Genomic DNA, 18,475 nt, shown 5'->3' on the forward strand with positions numbered 1-18,475 from the left:
TATATTGAATTATTTTTCGTCCTTGTTCAGTAGAAAATGAATGTGACCTGCTAAAAGGATTTTGCAGGCAGTTTCTATAGAGACTAATAAAGCAAGACTTAGTGATATTTCTAATTGGGAGCCAAATCTTTTCTGGGTCTTTTTTCACTCTTGCTGTCAGGACGCTGCCCCTATAGAGCAATTTACTTGAGACTTGTTTTGTCTTTTTTTTCTAACCCTGCTTTTGTTCAGCTATTTAGCTACAAAATTCCGCAACTATTTTCAAGCCTTTGTAGGCTTTCTTTACCAACTGTACAGAAACGATGACAGAACTGGAGAGATTGCATTTTTAATGTTGGCAAACATGGCCACTTTTCTGCACCATTACTTTTCAAGAGATTTGGTACGGATAATTTACTGAAGTAAACTAACAAAAAGAAAACTCATATTTAGTTTAATTTAATGTTTTTGTTCTGGAACATTGTCAGAAGTTTTGTTATATATTTTTTTTAATTGTAATCTTTTTTCTTTCGCACAGCCGGCTTCACTCCAACAACCTATATTGTGATTGTAACCTGGCCTGGTTATCTGACTGGTTGCGACAGAGACCCCGCGTTGGCTTGTACACTCAATGCATGGGACCCAGTCACCTGAGAGGACACAACATTGCTGAAGTTCAAAAGCGAGAATTCATATGCAGTGGTAAGGATAGAATGAGTTGTCAAGTGTTAAACAATTGTCACAAATATTTTACATTTGCAGAGTCGTATGGCTACAGTTGTCCTATGTACAACCTTTACTTTATAAACTAGACCTCAAAATCATATCTGTATTATACTTTACAAAAATATCATTCATTTAAACACTATGGCCATGGTAAAATGATAAAATGTGAAATTTTGCAAATTCATGAATCATTCATTTGTAACACTGAATTGGAAAAATTGTTGGAAAATTAATTAAAGACTACTATTGTTTGGCTATCATTATATACTAGCCCCATAAAAATAACTGCACAATGGAAACAATAAAAAACAGGAATGTTGGGTTTGTAGCTCTGCAAATATGATCTACTAAAGAATTCCACCTAGTATTCATAAAATGGAGTCTAAGAAAACATAATTGACTGTGTTTTCTCTGTTTATTTTCCTTGTACATAACTTTCAGATGAGGATGAAGGCAAGTTTATTTTTCTTACTTAAATCCTCTTTCACCTTCCACTTCCATAGCAAGGGTGCCCTTGGCTTAACATGAATGCAAATGCACTTTTTTTGGCTTCATACATATAAGCCCTGATAATCCACAGCATAACCAAAATAATTTCTTGTATGGTTGTTCTATAATAATGTGAATTCTCAATTTGTCTTGCAGGCCAGCAGTCATTCATGATCTCCTCCTGTAGTGTCCTACACTGTCCAGCTGCTTGTACCTGCAGTAATAATGTTGTGGACTGTCGAGGAAAAGGATTAACTGAGATCCCGACCAATCTTCCTGAGACAATAACAGAAATGTAAGTCTTTAACGTATATGCCTTTTATATATTTGTTTGGTCAACTTTTATTGAGGTGTATGACTTCTCTAAGCAAGACTTCTCTAAGCATATACCATAACATGTCTCCTTTCGGTAAACCCCCAGTTTAAACTCTTAAACAGAATAAAGCAATAGAACCAGGGCAGCTCATATCCAATAAGATTGGTGGGTACTCATTGATCTCAATGGCTGCTATGTCATATTTCATGTGAGGTTGAGTATATAACTGTTTAGTCAATCATAGGTGTTATAGAAGCAAGATTAATTTGCAATCAGCTTGCCACTAGGGGACCTACTCAGTTAAAATGACCCTGAAGAGATGGGGCCAATTTTTGGTTGGTCTTATCTTCAGCTGATTGGATGGTTACAATTTGTAGATTTATAAAGTCTCCCCTATAGATGCACTATTCACAATTGAGAAAGTGGAAAATATACTTGACTCCTGAAACTGGGATGAGGGCACCAAAGTGGGTGTAGTGACATTAAAGGGGTACTCTGGTGGAAAACTTTTTTTTTCCATCAACTGGTGCCAGAAAGTTAAACAGATTTGTAAATTAATTCTATTAAAAAATCTTAATCCTTCCAGTACTTATTAGCTGCTGAGTATTATAGAGGAAATTATTTTCTTTTCTTTTTGAAACAGAGCTCTCTGCTGACATCATGACCACAGTGCTCTCTGCTGACATCTCTGTCGATTTTAAGAACTGTCCAGAGTAGGAGAAAATCCCCATTGCAAACACATGCGGCAGTTCCTAAAATGGACAGATATGTCAGCAGAGAGCACTGTGGTCATGATATCAGCAGAGAGCACTGTGTTCCAAAAAGAAAATCATTTCCTATGTAGTATTCAGCAGCTAATTAGTACTGGAAGGATTAAGATTTTCTAATAGAAGTAATTTACAAATCTGTTTAACTTTCTTGCACCAGTTGATTAAAAAAAAAAGTTTTCCACCAGAGTACCCCTTTAACCCCTTAAGGACTTAGCCCTTTTTCACCTTAAGGACTCGGACGTTTTTTGCAATTCTGACCACTGTCAATTTAAACATTAATAACTCTGGAATGCTTTTACTTATCATTTTGATTCCGAGATTTTTTTTTCGGGACATATTCTACTTTAACATAGGGGTAAATTTTTGTGGGAAATTGCATCCTTTCTTGGTGAAAAATCTCAAAATTTGATGAAAAAAATTAAAATTTAGCATTTTTCTAACTTTGAAGCTCTCTGCTTGTAAGGAAAATGGATGTTCAAAATAAAAAAAATTGGGGTTCACATACAATATGTCTACTTTATGTTTGCATAATAAAATGTATGAGTTTTTACTTTTGGAAGACACCAGAGGGCTTCAAAGTTTAGCAGCAATTTTCAAATTTTTCACAAAATTTTCAAACTCCCTATTTTTCATGGACCAGTTCAGTTTTGTACTGGATTTGAAGGGTCTTCATATTAGAAATACCCCACAAATGACCCCATTATAAAAACTACACCCCCCAAAGTATTCAAAATGACATTCAGTACGTGTTTTAACCCTTTAGGTGTTTCACAGGAATAGCAGCAAAGTGAAGGAGAAAATTAAAAATTTTCATTTTTTACACTCGCATGTTCTTGTAGACCCAATTTTTGAATTTTTACAAGGGGTAAAAAGGAGAAACTTTTTACTTGTATTTGTAGCCCAACTTCTTTCGAGTAAGGACATATCTCATATGTCTATGTTAATTGTTCAGCGGGCGCAGTAGAGGGCTCAGAAGGGAAGGAGCGACAAATGGTTTTGGGGGGCATGTCAATTTTAGGAAGCCCCTATGGTGCCAGAACAGCAAAAAAAAACACATGGCATACCATTTTGGAAACTAGACCGCTCGGGGAACGTAACAAGGGGTAATATGAACCTTAATACCCCACAGGTGATTCACGACTTTGCATATGTAAAAAAAAAAATTACCTAAAATGCTTGGTTTCCCAAAAATTTTACATTTTTAAAAAGGGTAATATTTGAAGCCCAATTTCTCCCGATGCAGAAAACACCCCATATGGGGGTGAAAAGTGCTCTGCTGGCGCACTACAGGTCTCAGAAGAGAAGGAGTTACATTTGGCTTTTTGAAAGGAAATTTTGCTCTGGGGGCATGCCACATTTAGGAAGCCCCTATGGTGCCAGAACAGCAAAAAAAAAAAAAAAAAAAAAAAAACATGGCATACTGTTTTGGAAACTAGACCCCTCGAGGAACGTAACAAGGGGTAAAGTGAACCTCAATACTCCACAGGTGTTTCACGACTTTTGCATATGTAAAAAAAAATTTTTTTTTCCTAAAATGCTTGTTTTCCCAAAAAATTTACATTTTTAAAAAGGGTAATAGCAGAAAATACCCCCCAACATTTGAAGCCCAATTTCTCCCGATTCAGAAAACACCCCACATGGGGGTGAAAAGTGCTCTGCTGGCACACTACAGGTCTCAGAAGAGAAGGAGTCACATTTGGCGCTTTTGAAGCAAATTTTGCTCTGGGGGCATGCTGCATTTAGGAAGCCCCTATGGTGCCAGAACAGCAAAAAAAAACATATGGCATAGCATTTTGGAAACTAGACCCCTCGTGGAACGTAACAAGGGGTAATGTGAACCTTAATACCCCACAGGTGTTTCACGACTTTTGCATATGTAAAAATATATTTATTTTTTTACCTAAAATGCTTGGTTTCCCAAAAATGTTATATTTTTAAAAAGGGTAATAGCAGAAAATACCCCCCAAAATTTCTAACACAATTTCTCCCGAGTACAGCGATACCCCATATGTGACCCTAAACTTTTGCCTTGAAATACGACAGGGCTCCAAAGTGAGAGCGCCATGCGCATTTGAGGCCTAAATTAGGGACTTGCATAGGGGTGGACATGGGGGTATTCTACGCCAGTGATTCCCAAACAGGGTGACTCCAGCTGTTGTTAAACTCCCAGCATGTTTAGACAGTCAGTGGCTGTCTGGCAATACTGGGAGTAGTTGTTTTGCAACAGCTGGAGGCTCCGTTTTGGAAACAGTGGCGTACCAGACGTTTGTCATTTTTATGGGGAGGGGAGGGGGGCTGTGTAGGGGTATGTGTATATGTAGTGTTTTTTACTTTTTATTTTATTTTGTGGTAGTGTAGTGTAGTATTTTTAGGGTACAGTCACACAGGTGGGGGTTTACAGCAGTTTCCCGCTGGCAGTTTGAGCTGCGGCAGAAAATTTGCCGCAGCTCAAACTTGCAGCCGGATACTTATTGTAAACCTCTGCCCATGTGAGTATACCCTGTACATTCACATTGGGGGGGGGGGGGGGGGGACATCCAGCTGATGCAAAACTACAACTCCCAGAATGTACTGTTGGTAACAAACTCAGTGTTTTGCAACCAGTGTGCCTTCAGCTGTTGAAAAACTACAACTCCCAGCATGCACTGATAGACCGTACATGCTGGGAGTTGTAGTTATGCAGCAGCTGGAGGCATACTACTTTGGCTGGGGATTGTAGTTATGCAACAGCTGGAGACACACTGGTTTGCGACTTAACTCAGTGTTTCACAACCAGTGTGCCTTCAGCGGTTGCAAAACTACAACTCTCAGCAGTCACCGACAGCCAACGGGCATGCTGGGAGTTGTAGTTATGCAACCAGCAAATGCACCAATACAACTCCCAGCATGCACTTTAGCTGATTGTGGAAGCTGGGAGTTGTAGTTATACAACAGCTGAAGGTACACTTTTCCATAGAAAAAATGTGCCTCCAGCTGTTGCAAAACTATACGTCCCAGCATGCCCATAAGGGAATGCTGGGAGTTGTAGTGGTCTGCCTCCTGCTGTTGCATAACTACAACTCCCAGCATGCCCATTTTGCATGCTGGGAACTGTTGCTAAGCAACAGCAGGAGGCTGTCACTCAGCTCCAACTGCTGCCGGCACACAGGTCAGTCCCTCGTCGCCGCCGCCGCTCCTGGGGCCCCGATCCCAACAGGGACGCCGGGGATCGAGGTCCCCAGCTGCTGGGGTCAACTTCCCGCACCCGCTCACGTCCTCTGGAAGGGGGGCGGAGCGAGTTGCGGGAGTGACACGCACAGCAGGTGCCCTGATTGGTCGGCCGGTAAACCGGCCGACGAATCAGGGCGATCGTGAGGTGGCACCAGTGCCACCTCACCCCTGCTGGCTATGACTGTTCGGAGCCATCAGAGACGGCCCCGATCAGCCAGTAATTCTGGGTCACCGGGTCACTGGAGACCCGATTGACCCGAAATCTGCCGCAGATCGCTGGGCTGAATTGTACAGCGATCTGCGGCCATCGCCGATATGGGGGGTCATCATGACCCCCCTGGGCGATATGCCCTGATGCCTGCTGAACGATTTCAGCAGGCATCGGGCACCAGCTCCGCTCCAGCTGGCTGCGGGGGGTCGGGAAAGCTCATGATGTTCTCATACGTCATGAGTCCTTGAGGACTCTGAAATGAAGATGTATGAGAACGCCTTGAGTCCTTAAGGGGTAAAACAGTTCTTAAAGGGGAACTCCAGTTGAATTTTTTTTTTTACAAATCAACTGGTGACAAGAAAGTTAAACAGATTTGTAAATTACTTCTATTAAAAAATCTTAATCCTTCTAGTACATATTAGCTGCTATATAAAACAGAGAAATTTGGGAATTTCTTTTCTGCCTGACAACAGTGCTCTCTGCTGACACCTCTGTCCGTGTTTTCTGTATATAGGGTGGAATGAGGGCTAATTTTTTGCGCTGTCATCTGTACTTTTTATCAATACCACATTTGCATATATAAAACTTATATATCATTTTTTATAATTTTTTTTGCAAAAAAGCTGCATTTTTTAACTTAAAAAAAAATTACGTTTTACATCAACATTATATTTTGATAGTTCGGATATTTACGCACTCGGCAATACCAAATATGTTTATTAAAAAAATACTCTTTTTGGGGGTAAAATGGGAAAAACTGACAATTTTCTTTTTTATTTAAATTTTTCAACTTTTTTACACTTTTTATGTCCCCATAGGAGACTATCTATAGCAATCATTTGATTTCTAATACTGTTCAGTGCTATGCATAGGACATAGCACTGATCAGTGTTATCAGCTATCTCCTGCTCTGGTCTGCTCGATCTCAAACCAGAGCAGGAGACGCTGGGAGACAGACAGAGGCAGGTGAAGGGACCTCCGACCGCCATTACAGATGCTCAGATCGCCGCGGCAGCACTGCAGGTGATCCGATCATCTATTTTATCATGCGCATTGCCTCAGATGCCGTGATCTGTACAGATCTGAGGGGTTAATGGTGGACATCTGCGCGATCGCGGATGTCGCCCATTACCGGCGGGTCCCCGGTAATACACAGGGCGTAAATGTATGCGGTCATGCACAGGATGTAAATGTACATCCTGGTGTGCGAAGTAACGCCAAACCAGGACGTACATTTATGTCCGTGGTCGTTAAGGGGTTAAAAGCAGCCTAATTTTTTTATATGCAATGTGGGTATTCTTGGCCTTTATGTGCACCAATGGTCAAAACATTAATTCACTTTGTAAATGAATACTATAATGGGAAAATCAGAAATAAATCAAAATTGCCCCCTTTTTTTTAAAAAAAAAGGTCCTTTGTTGATTCCTTTAGTAGATTTTAAGGGTATAGTTAGGAGTTTGTCATTGTAACTACTTATTTTGAGGCCTCTGTTTATTATTGGCTTTACACAGGCAGCTTACAGGTTAAAATGTGTTTGTTAAGCAGAAGCAACGAGAACGTAGATGTCAACCAAAGATCAGTGTTGGTTCAATTTCCTTTCCTGTTTTAAATTATGTTGCCCAGATGGTGCATCCTCTAGTTTCCAGCAAAGACTGTGAAGTGTTTTTTATTAAAGTGTCTTTGATTTACCTGCTTAGTAGTCAATTGAATTTATATGGACAAAGGAAAGCCCGGAGCACTGTGTCTGCAGAGAGATGGAACATCAGGAGTCACAAGTGGATGCGCTGAATTTTTAATAGAGTAGCCTTTGAGATCCACACAGCTCTGTATCTAAACCAATGCATCGCTTATCACTCATTATTTATTGATCAGCTTCATACTCTAAGAAGGGTGATACATTGGGAGTCCATGTCATTTTTAATGTGAATTATCAAGTCCTTTCTTTTATGTGTGTCTCTCTTTTGATTTTCCTTTTTTTATCCTGCCTTCTGCCCATTGCTTTTTACCGTCTTCATCATTGGCTTTTTCCCTTTTTATTTATCTTTTTGCTCATCTCCTCAAAGAGGTTGAGTACTTAGAAACAACCATTTTTTTAATACTTTTTTTTTAGGTCAAATTCTGTTTTTACAATTTTGGGGGCTCCCCTCTATTAGGGAAAGTGTTCCTAGAAGGGGGTTATTATTTAGCATAGTCACATTAAGGCACAGCTCTAGTCACGATTGTGCCATCTGTGGCCATATACATTGGCAAACTGTCGAAATGGCATGACAATATAGACAGGCTTGGGCATGTGCACTATTGACTACAATGACCCAAACATTGTCAGCTAGTGACTATGTTTGTGTCGTTTCATGCACGTATGTTTTATTAGATTTAAAAGGGGATTGTGCCATATGAATATATGTGCGGAAAATTACCCAAATGTAGTCTCTTGTTGACTACGTTCAGGTCATTTAACTTAATGGGAATTTCATTTTCACAGTTTGCCAACTTACAATTGTCACAATATAGCAAAATAGTGCCTACAACTTCATATTGCAGATTCGGCCCACAGCTCCGTGCCTTGTGCATGTAGCCTTAGGCAGAGTTTTCTTCCATGCAGATTCTGATTACTTTCTTTGTTGTTCCATAGCTGCAGTGTCCTCACACTTTGTTACTCCTTTCCCTTTCTTTTGCCATCTCACACTTGTTCTGTGGTGCTTTCTTTGTTACTTCATTTATGTCTCTTTTTTTTCCTTAATTTTTGTAGCATTGTTATACAGGAAATATAATTGCGCTTTCCCTGCATTAATTTTAGCTCTGTTCCACCGTTCCCTTGAATCAAGGAGGAAGAAATCCAGAATGATATGCCTTTCTTTTGTATGTATCTAATATTGGGGGCTTATGTTTATAGCAACTACTAAACTTAAGAATATAAAAAAAGCCATAAAAAAAATCCCATCCTAACATATTTCCTTATACACAGAAATTCGAGCTGGATTATATAGTATTATATATCTCTTCTTGCTCACCATGTAATCAACATATCCCAGCATTAGTAATACCTTGTCAGAATGATGATATATTACAACAAATAAAACTCTTTTCATATGGATTTTTATATTTAATTTTACATGGTGCACAATATGAATAGAATAACCCCTAGAATATAAAAACAGACATGCACAGATGTTTAATAATGTAAAAGAAACCAAACAACATTACAATAACCTATATATTACAGCTTAAAGATACACTGCTCAAAAAAATAGGGAACACTAAGATAACACATCCTAGATCTGAATGAATGAAACAATCGTATGAAATACTTTCGTCTTTACATAGTTGAATGTGCTGACAACAAAATCACACAAAAATTATCAATGGAAATCAAATTTATCAACCCATGGAGGTCTGGATATGGAGTCACACTCAAAATCAAAGTGGAAAACCACACTACAAGCTGATCCAACTTTGATGTAATGTCCTTAAAACATGTCAAAATGAGGCTCAGTAGTGTGTGTGGCCTCCACGGGACCGTATGACCTCCCTATAATGCCTGGACATGCTCCTGATGAGGTGGTGAATGGTCTCCTGAGGGATGTCCTCCCAGACCTGGACTAAAGCATCCACCAACTCCTGGACAGTCTGTGATGCAACGTGGCGTTGGTGGATGGAGTGAGACATGATGTCCCAGATCAGATTCAGGTCTGGGGAACGGGCAGGCCAGTCCATAGCATCAATGCCTTCCTCTTGCAGGAACTGCTGACACACTCCAGCCACATGAGGTCTAGCATTGTCTTGCATTAGGAGGAACCCAGGGCCAACCAAACCAGCATATGGTCTTACAAGGGGTCTGAGGATCTCATCTCAGTACCTAATGGCAGTCAGGCTACCTCTGGAAAGCACATAGAGGGCTGTGCGGCCCCCAAAGAAATGCCAGCCCACACCATTACTGACCCACTGCCAAACCGGTCATGCTGGAGAATGTTGCAAGCAGCAGAACGTTCTCCAAGGCATCTCCAGACTCTGTCATGTCTGTCACATGTGCTAAGTGTGAACCCGCTTTCATCTGTGAAGAGCACAGGGCGCCAGTGGTGAATTTGCCAATCTTGGTGTTCTCTGGCAAATGCCAAATGTCCTGCACGGTGTTGAGCTGTAAGTACAACCCCCACCTGTGGACGTCGGACCCTCATACCACCCTCATGAAGTCTTTTTCTGACAATTTGAGTGGACACATGCACATTTGTGGCCTGCTGGAGTGCTCCTCCTGCTCCTCCTTGCACAAAGGCGGAGGTAGCGGTCCTGCTGCTGGAGTGTTGCCCTCCTACGACCTCCTCCACATCTCCTGATGTACTGGCCTGTCTCTTGGTTGCGCCTCCATGCTCTGGACACTACGCTGACAGACACAGCAAACCTTGCCACAGCTCGCATTGATGTGCCATCCTGGATGAGCTGCACTACCTGAGTCACTTGTGTGGGTTGTAGAATCCGTCTCATGCTACCACTAGAGTGAGAACACCAGCATTCAAAAGTGACCAAAACATCAGCCAGGAAGCATAGGAACTGAGAAGTGATCTGTGGTCAGCACCCGCAGAACCACTCCTTTATTGGGGATGCCTTGCTAATTGCCTATAATTTCCACCTGTTGTCTGTTCCATTTGCACAACAGCATGTGAAATTGATTGTCAATCAGTGTTGCTTCCTGAGTGGACAGTGTGATTTCACAGATGTGTGATTGACTTGGAGTTACATTGTTTTGTTTGTGTTCCCTCTATTTTTTTGAGCAGTGTATATTCAACAAAAAATCGACTTAACAGCGGTGTCACAGAGACACTTATAGATGATCAAGAAAGCAAGGGAACCATCTCCCTCTTTAGCATTATAGGGGTACTCTGGTGGAAAACATTTTTTTTGAATACACTAGAGCCAGAAAGTTAAAAAGATTTGTAAATTACTTATATTTTAAAATCTAAATCCTTCCAGTACTTATCAGATGTGGTATGATCCACAGGAATCTTTTCTTTTTGAATTTCTTTTCTGTCTGACCACAGTGCTCTCTGCTGACACCTCTGTCTGAGTCAGGAACTGTCCAAAGCAGGAGCAAATCCTCTTAGAAAATGTATTCTGCTCTGGACAGTTCCTGACAAGACACAGGCGACAGCAGAGAGCACTGTGGCCAGACAGAAAATACATTCAAAAAGAAAATACCTTCCTATGGAGACAGCAGCTGATAAGTACAAATCTGTTTAACTTTTTGGTATCAGTAAAAAAAATGTTTCCACCAGAGTAATTCCGCATTAATTTCCATGTTGTATTTATTTTTCAAGGGACTGACTGAAAAAATGTTATATGTTGCTGAGGGTGGCCTGAAAAAAAGAGACAACCCCCCCCCCCCCCATACTTTGCAGCAGTTTTTTCCTGACTCAGTGACTGGTCATCACTGCATCAAAGAGCTAATCCCATAAGTAGCTTGAGCTGTGGAAGACTGGGTCGCACCACAGCTGGAGACCTGCGGCACCAATATAAGTGAAAATGTGTTTTATTTATTTATTTATTTTCAGGCTGCCCCCAGAAACATATGAAGTTGTTATAGCCTCTGAATAACCCCTTTAATTATTTTACAACTGCAAAATGCCATACATATAAATGTAACTGTGCCTGGTACTGAATATTTATCTTTAGGGTACTTCATTAGGATAATTCATGCATGACCTTAAACGTTATTAAAGGTTCTGACAGCTGCCGCTGTAATAGTCCAGGGGGCGGGCACTACTGGTCCCTTGGTCCCTCCTCTCAGCAAAGACTGATAGTTCTAGTGTCCAATGATAGAATCACCTAAAACCACTTACTGGTCTAAATAAACCTCTCAGATTCAACAGTACCATGTATCAGCACCTTCCTCCATTGTTTTTGCACATTTACTAGTAGAGATTTTTAGCTAAAGTATGCACTATTATTATAACATACAGTACAAAGTTAGGCAAAACTTGTGTTGGGCCTTGTAGTACCTTAAATATACAAAGCAGTCCGGCACTGCGAGGATGTTGGGGGGCAGCTGGTGGAGGTGGGTGTATTCTGCTGATGCGGGCGTGTGGTGGTGCTCTGGTTAACACAGTAATACAATCTTCTTAACCAAGCAAAGGTATAGAAAAAAACGTCGATTCACCAAATTCACGTCTTCTGACTTCTTTATTTAGAGAAATACTCACATGAATTCATAGGGAGGGGACATTTACAGGGGGGATCCCAACAGGCAACAAGCTCCGTTTTGCACCATTTGGCCGGATGACGCACTGATCAGTGCGAAACGGAGCTTGTCGCCTGTTGGTATCCCCCCTGTAAATGTCCCCTCCCTATGAATTCATGTGAGTATTTCTCTAAATAAAGAAGTCGGAAGACGGGAATTTGGTGAGTCGACGTTTTTTTCTATACCTTTCCTTGTAGTACCATACCGGCCATAAAGCAAACAGTTGAAGGAATTCTCAGATACTTAATCCATCTTATGAGAATAGCATTGACAGACAGAGAAATATCCTTCTGTTATTATTACCCCTTTTAACTTATTACCCAAAGCTCCATCCCATCCTATTTGTAAAAATCCATGTCCTTCTATTTGACAGCTTTTATTGTTTTGCATTATAAAAGCAAAGGCGGAATATAAAAAACGAGCTCTCCAATCCTGTAGCAACCTTGTACGTATTGGCCTCCAGAGTATTTCTGCTTTTAGACAGTTTTAGTTGAGTTCCCCTCAATGTGAAGCTTTCTGCTTTAGTGGATGATAAGTGTATTTATGTGGGGCCTGCGGTTTAATACCTAGTCATACCAAAGGGTACTTTACCTGAATTGTGCATTTTTGCCCTTGATAGTTTTAAGGTTAGGCCACACACAAGCTGTTTTTAATGCTTGGCTTCTTCTGAGAAATGTATATAAGATAAAAGGTGTCACTGGCAGCAGCCTTCAAGGATGATGAGCCTCGGCGCGGCTGCTATACGACCACTAATATAGTCATGTCATGATTATAGAGCTATATCCTTGAAAATAATAGTCATCATTCTCTCACTTTCTTCGTACTTTATTCTGCTCCACAGAGTTTGCAGCCTGAAGGTGTAACCTGCCTGACATTCACCGACGTGTTTTCTTGTTCTTACAGTGTCACTTCTAACACCTTCATTTTTTTATGTTTATTATATCACTTTGGACACATTTGTATCATTGGGAAACTTTAAATCATCAAAGTAACATTTAATTTATTTTACCCTCTCTAGGCTTTACACATTTATGGTCTATTTAAAATGCACTTTCGTTTTATCTTTTTTATATTGTTATTTTCTTAATATTTTTGTTGTTTTTAATCACATTCTAATTGGATTGCCATGAAAGTCTATCGCATTGATTTGTTCTTCATGTCATGTCTGGTGCCAACTGATGGTAACTCAATAGTGACCTAACAATTACCGTATTTTTCGCCATATAAGACGCTCCCAATTTTAAAGGGTTAAAATCTAGAAAAAAAAGATTCTGAACCTTCAACCTGCGGACCTCCAGATGTTGCAAAACTACAACTCCCAGCAAGCCCGGACAGCAGTTGGCTCTCCGGGTATGCCAGGAGTTGTAGTTTTGCAACATCTGGAGGTCCGCAGGTTGAAAACCACTGGAGGAGGTAATACTCACGTGTCCCCGCCGCTCCGGACCCATCATCGCTGCCCTGCATGTCGCCCTCCATCGCTGTCGCCACGTCCCCGGGGTGTCCCCGTCGCTCCGGAACGTCTCTGCTGCCGGGTATCCTCGCTCTCCGGCGCCGCCATCACATAGCTATGCATGCCGCTATGCACGCCGCTACACACGCCGCTCCTATTGGATGACGGGACGGCGTGCACGACGACGTGATGATGACGAAGAAGAGCGCCAGCCATGCAGGGGATCCCGGCACGGAGCAGACACCGAGGAGGCGGGTAAGGTTCTCGCGATGTCCTGTAAGCTGTTCGGGACACCACGATTTCACCGTGGCGGTTCCGAACAGCCCGACTGAGCAGCCGGGTTAGTGTCACTTTCACTTCAGACGCGTCGGTCAGCTTTGATCGCCGCGTCTGAAGGGTTAATACAGGGCATCACCGCGATCGGTGATGTCCTGTATTAGCCGCGGGTCCCGGCCGTTTATGGCCGCAGGGACCGCCGCGATTGGACAGGTTTTAATGTGTATTTGCCATATAAGTTGCACCAACTTTTCCCCCCCAGTTTTGATGAAGAAAAAGTGCATCTTATACGGCAAAAAATACGGTATGTGGTAGTGTAAATCCCTCTTTCCTCCCCAAAATGTAATGAATAAATATAGAGTTGCATACCTATATAAATAGAGTCAGGTTCCTGCTCACAGTGTTACTAGAATAATTGGATTCTAAATCGTGAAATCGCGGTATCCTGAACAGCTTGCAGGATGCGAGGAGGATCCGTACCTGCCTCCTGCTTGTCCGATCGCCAAATGACTGCTCCGCGCCTGAGATCCAGGCAGGAGCAGTCAAGCGGCAATAACAGCAATCAGTGTTATGCTATTGCATAACAGTGATCGATGTATTCAATCAGTGTGTGCAATGTTATAGCCCCCTATGGGAGGCATAACATTGCAAAAGAAAAGTGTAAAAAAATAGTTCATAAAGATCATTTAACTCTTCCCCTAATAAAAGTTTGAATCACCTTCATTTTCCCATTTAAAAAAAACTGTGTAAATTAAAAAAAAAACATATGTGGTATCGTCGCGTACGTTAATGTCTGAACTATAAAAATATATGGTTAATTAAACCACACGGTCAATGGTGTACATGTAAAAAATTCAAAAATAGCTTATTTTTGGTCACTTTTTATACCATAAAAATGAATAAAAAGTGATCAAAATGTCAGATCCAAACTTCAGATAGTGGTGCAAAAAATGAGCCCTCATACCGCCCCGTATACAGAAAAACAAAAAAGTTATAGGGGTCAGAAGAGGACATTTTTCAACATATTAATTTTGGTGCATGTAATTATAATTTTTTTTTTTGTAGTGAAATAAAATCAAACCTATATAAATTGGGTTTTCTTGCGACCGTATGGACCTAGAGAATAAATATTAGGTGCAATTTGTACCAAAAACTGCACTGCGTAGAAACGGAAGCCGCTAAAAATCACAAAATGGCTTTTTATTTTTCAATTTTGCCCCACAAATAATTTTTTTAATGGTTTCGCAGTAGATTTTGTGCTGAAATTATTAATGGTATTACAAAGTAAACTTTTTGGCACAAAAAACAAGCCCTCATATGGATTTTTAGGTGGAAAATTTAAAGTGTTATGATTTTTAGAAGGAGAGGAGGAAAAACACCAAAGTGTAAAAATGAAAAATCACTAATGTTACTTATATTATATTTGGGTACTTTTTTTTAAAGTATCCGGAGACAAAAAAAATAAGTAAAATCCTGAGTTGCAAAAAACAACAAAAAAAAAAACAAAAACCTTAAATAAATAGATTTTATTTGCTAGTAGAAAAAAGGGCATTTACACAGAGTTATATATTTGGTGTCTGCTGATCTACCTAGCATAATATATGCAGAGTATATCCCAAGATATTTATCACTTTCATTTCCCTGCTTGGCATTCCGAGAGATTTCATCAAGGAATGAACATGTTTTGAGACTACATTTCTGCAGATCATGCATACTAGCTATCAGGCCTTGATCAAGATATTCCCCACAAAACATTCCAGATAATGTTTACATCACAGGCTATGCATGTGTACATCAATTATATAGGATTAATACATCTCTTCCTTCAGCTGTTCAGATTAATACAAGGTTGGCAGATATCCAGTCCGGGACTCAGCACCTCACAAATCATCTTCAAGAACCACAGTTAATTTTTGTTTTTTGGAAACTGACCATGAAATGTGATCTGTTTCAGCCTCTTCATTCCCATGAATATTTAGAAACGGCACCTAGATGAAGACTGTATGAATATCCCGGGATACGATTTATGCAAAATGTACCTATATTTTTATCAATGGATTCTTAAACTAGAGTATCCAATGTATTTGAATTCTCCTAGGCTTCTTTTCCAGTCCATCATCCATTCCATTAGAGGAATAGAGGTCGTAGTCAACGGACAATAGTTATTTCATGCAAAAAAAAAAAAAATGCAGCAAATTTAAATCTCCTGAAATGGAATTGTTAGTTTTTAGCATTTTTCCCAACTATAATAATGACAGTATGTGAACATGAGGCACTAGGAGGAAAAAGGTGCATCAAAAAAACTATTTAAATGATTTAAAAAGTATTACCACACCCTCCAAGAAAAATTGTTTGTTGACAGATCACTCCGATGCCTACATCATTGTATAGGTTCATGTTGTTCCTTGATATTGCTGAATACTTTCCCAATCTTATCACCTTATCCCTCCTCTCCCAATTTAATGTGTTTTAGGAGCTTCTTAGACCCGTTTTTGTCAAATTAAAAAAAGTGCACGGCTTATCGGGAAAAGGTGTGGCTGTGGAAAAAGGGCTTGTGTCTTAGATAAAACAAAAATGTTAAATGAAAAATATGGTGTATTTAAAAACTGTCTAAGTGTGCTGTCTAAGAATTAAACAGTTTTGACTGTATGTAATCCCATGGACTAGATCTGGCACCCAATAGCAAAAATCAATGGGTCGCTCTGAAGAGTCTCATTGTTGCCCTTGCCTTATAGCTTGAACACAACAATACTGCTAGTTGAGCCTTCCAGTATGTTTAGTTACAGATGAGATTGTCCTGCAGTGCTTGTTTTATTGCTTGATTGTTGGAATTTAATATTCTTCACCAGTGTAAAAAGGCCAACGTGAGCGGGGGAAGTCAACACCCTGGAGGAGTTTCACGTATGAGCATAACTTGTTATCCTGTTTTACTCTGCCAACATTGGTGGAGTTGGAATGGTTATAGTCATAATAACCAGTAATAATGTTGAAGGTGTATTTAGATTATGCAAATGTGGTTTAGATATCATGTCTTATAGAAATGATGAAGAACATGGTCTTGTTAACACCATGTTAATGTTGTTTGGTGATAACTTAACAAATCCTTAGTTGGTAATGTAAGCTCCAACTTGTCAAAATCTCATATAAGTCCTTATCCCATGAGTATAAGACTTTTCTTAAAGTTTAGAAGAATTATTTTCTCAACATTATTTTCCTCCACAGGAGACTAGAACAAAACTCAATCAAGGTCATACCCCAGGGGGCGTTCTCACCATATAAAAAACTGAGGAGAATGTAAGTAATAACTCCAAGCAAAAACTTTAATGGTAGTCACACATATCCAAAAATATTCCCTGCAAGCTTTTCACAGATGGCTGATTAGCAAATATTATGGTTTGATGGTTTCGGACTTGGGTCTTCTTCTCCTGTTAATCATCTGGAACAATGTTTTATGGCTGTATAATACCTAGCTGTTATTTATTAAGCCTCTGACTATGCCTTGATGTGAATTAGTACTGCAATAAATGCAGCCACATAAGTTACTGTTAGGTGTAAATTGAGGTAATTTGTCAACATTCTGAGATGTGTAAAAGATCAATTTATATAGCAGTTCATAAAGTAATAGTGTATTGCTGCGGGATGTCCTCAGTAATAACCTGCACATAATGGTAAAATGTTCCATGTACGGAAATACAAGAGCCAATTTACAATAAAATATAAAATATTTGGCCATGGTGCTTATTGTTGGGAACTCATTTAAACTTCGAGCTGGGATTTTAGAGATAAATAAAGAAGGATAATGATCTCCTTTTTTTTTGCTGAACTAATTTTGGCTAAATGTTGGGGATTAAAAAAAAAATCTATAATATTGTCTCTACTCCAACATTTACTTCAACATTGTATGTAAAAGCTATGGACACCTTTGAAAAAAAACCTCTTTACTCTTGTTTTTCACTTATTTGGTACAAAAACAATTTTGCCATAGGTCTTTATTAAAAAGAAAATGTTTACTATGTGTTCTACAGCTTTTGTTTTCAGTAAAGTTCTGCAGAGATGTAATTCTGTGACAGACTTCTTATCAGCCTTTCTCTTCTCTCCAGTGCCAACTTTTAAGCTGACTTAAAGGGGTACTCCGCTGGAAAGCATTTTTATTTTAATCAACTGGCACCAGAAAAGTTAAACAGATTTGTAAATTACTTCTAATTAAAAATGTTAATCCTTCCAGTACTTTTCAGCTGCTGTATAATACAGAAGAAGTTCATTTCTTTTTTAATTTATTTTCTGTCTGTCCACAGTGCTCTCTGCTGACACCTTTGTCCATGTCAGGAACTGTTCAGAGCAGGAACAATTCCCCATAGCAAACCTATCCTGCTCTTCTCCTTTAAAGGAGTATTCTGCTGGAAAAAAATTGTTTAATCAACTTGTGCCAGAACGTTAAACATATTTGTAAATTACTTCTATTTAAAAATCTTAATCCTTACAGTACTTATCAGCTGCTGTATGCTCCACAGGAAGTCCTTTTCTTTTTGAATTTCCTTATCTGCTGACACCTCTGTCCATTTTAGGAACTGTCCAGAGTAGGAGCAGAGTAGGAGTAAATTCCCATAGCAAACCTATCCTGCTCTGGACGGTTCCTGACATGGACAGAGGTGTCAGACAGAAAGAAAATTGAAAAAGAAAATAACTTTCTCTGTAGCATACAGCAGCTGATAAGTACTGGAAGGATTAAGATTTTTAAATAGAAGTAATTTACAAATATGTTTAACTTTCTGGCACCAGTTGATTAAAAAAAAAAAAAAAAGGTTTTCCAGCGGAGTAC

The 18,475-nt window shown here is 39.7% G+C and overlaps 1 protein-coding gene across 5 annotated transcripts in view; it reads left to right on the forward strand.

Annotated features, from left to right (window-relative positions):
• Window positions 1–18,475, forward strand: part of SLIT2 (slit guidance ligand 2) — a 327,901-nt gene that overhangs the window by 234,951 nt on the left and 74,475 nt on the right. For all 5 annotated transcript variants that reach the window (XM_056555443.1, XM_056555414.1, XM_056555429.1 and 2 more), the window contains exons 8-10: window positions 518–681; window positions 1,351–1,489; window positions 16,879–16,950. In XM_056555443.1, coding sequence (XP_056411418.1) covers window positions 518–681; window positions 1,351–1,489; window positions 16,879–16,950 — 375 coding nt within the window. The remainder of the gene's footprint in view (window positions 1–517; window positions 682–1,350; window positions 1,490–16,878; window positions 16,951–18,475) is intronic.

This window comes from Hyla sarda, chromosome 1 (genome assembly GCF_029499605.1).
Source record: "Hyla sarda isolate aHylSar1 chromosome 1, aHylSar1.hap1, whole genome shotgun sequence".
Taxonomy (NCBI): Eukaryota; Metazoa; Chordata; class Amphibia; order Anura; family Hylidae; genus Hyla; species Hyla sarda.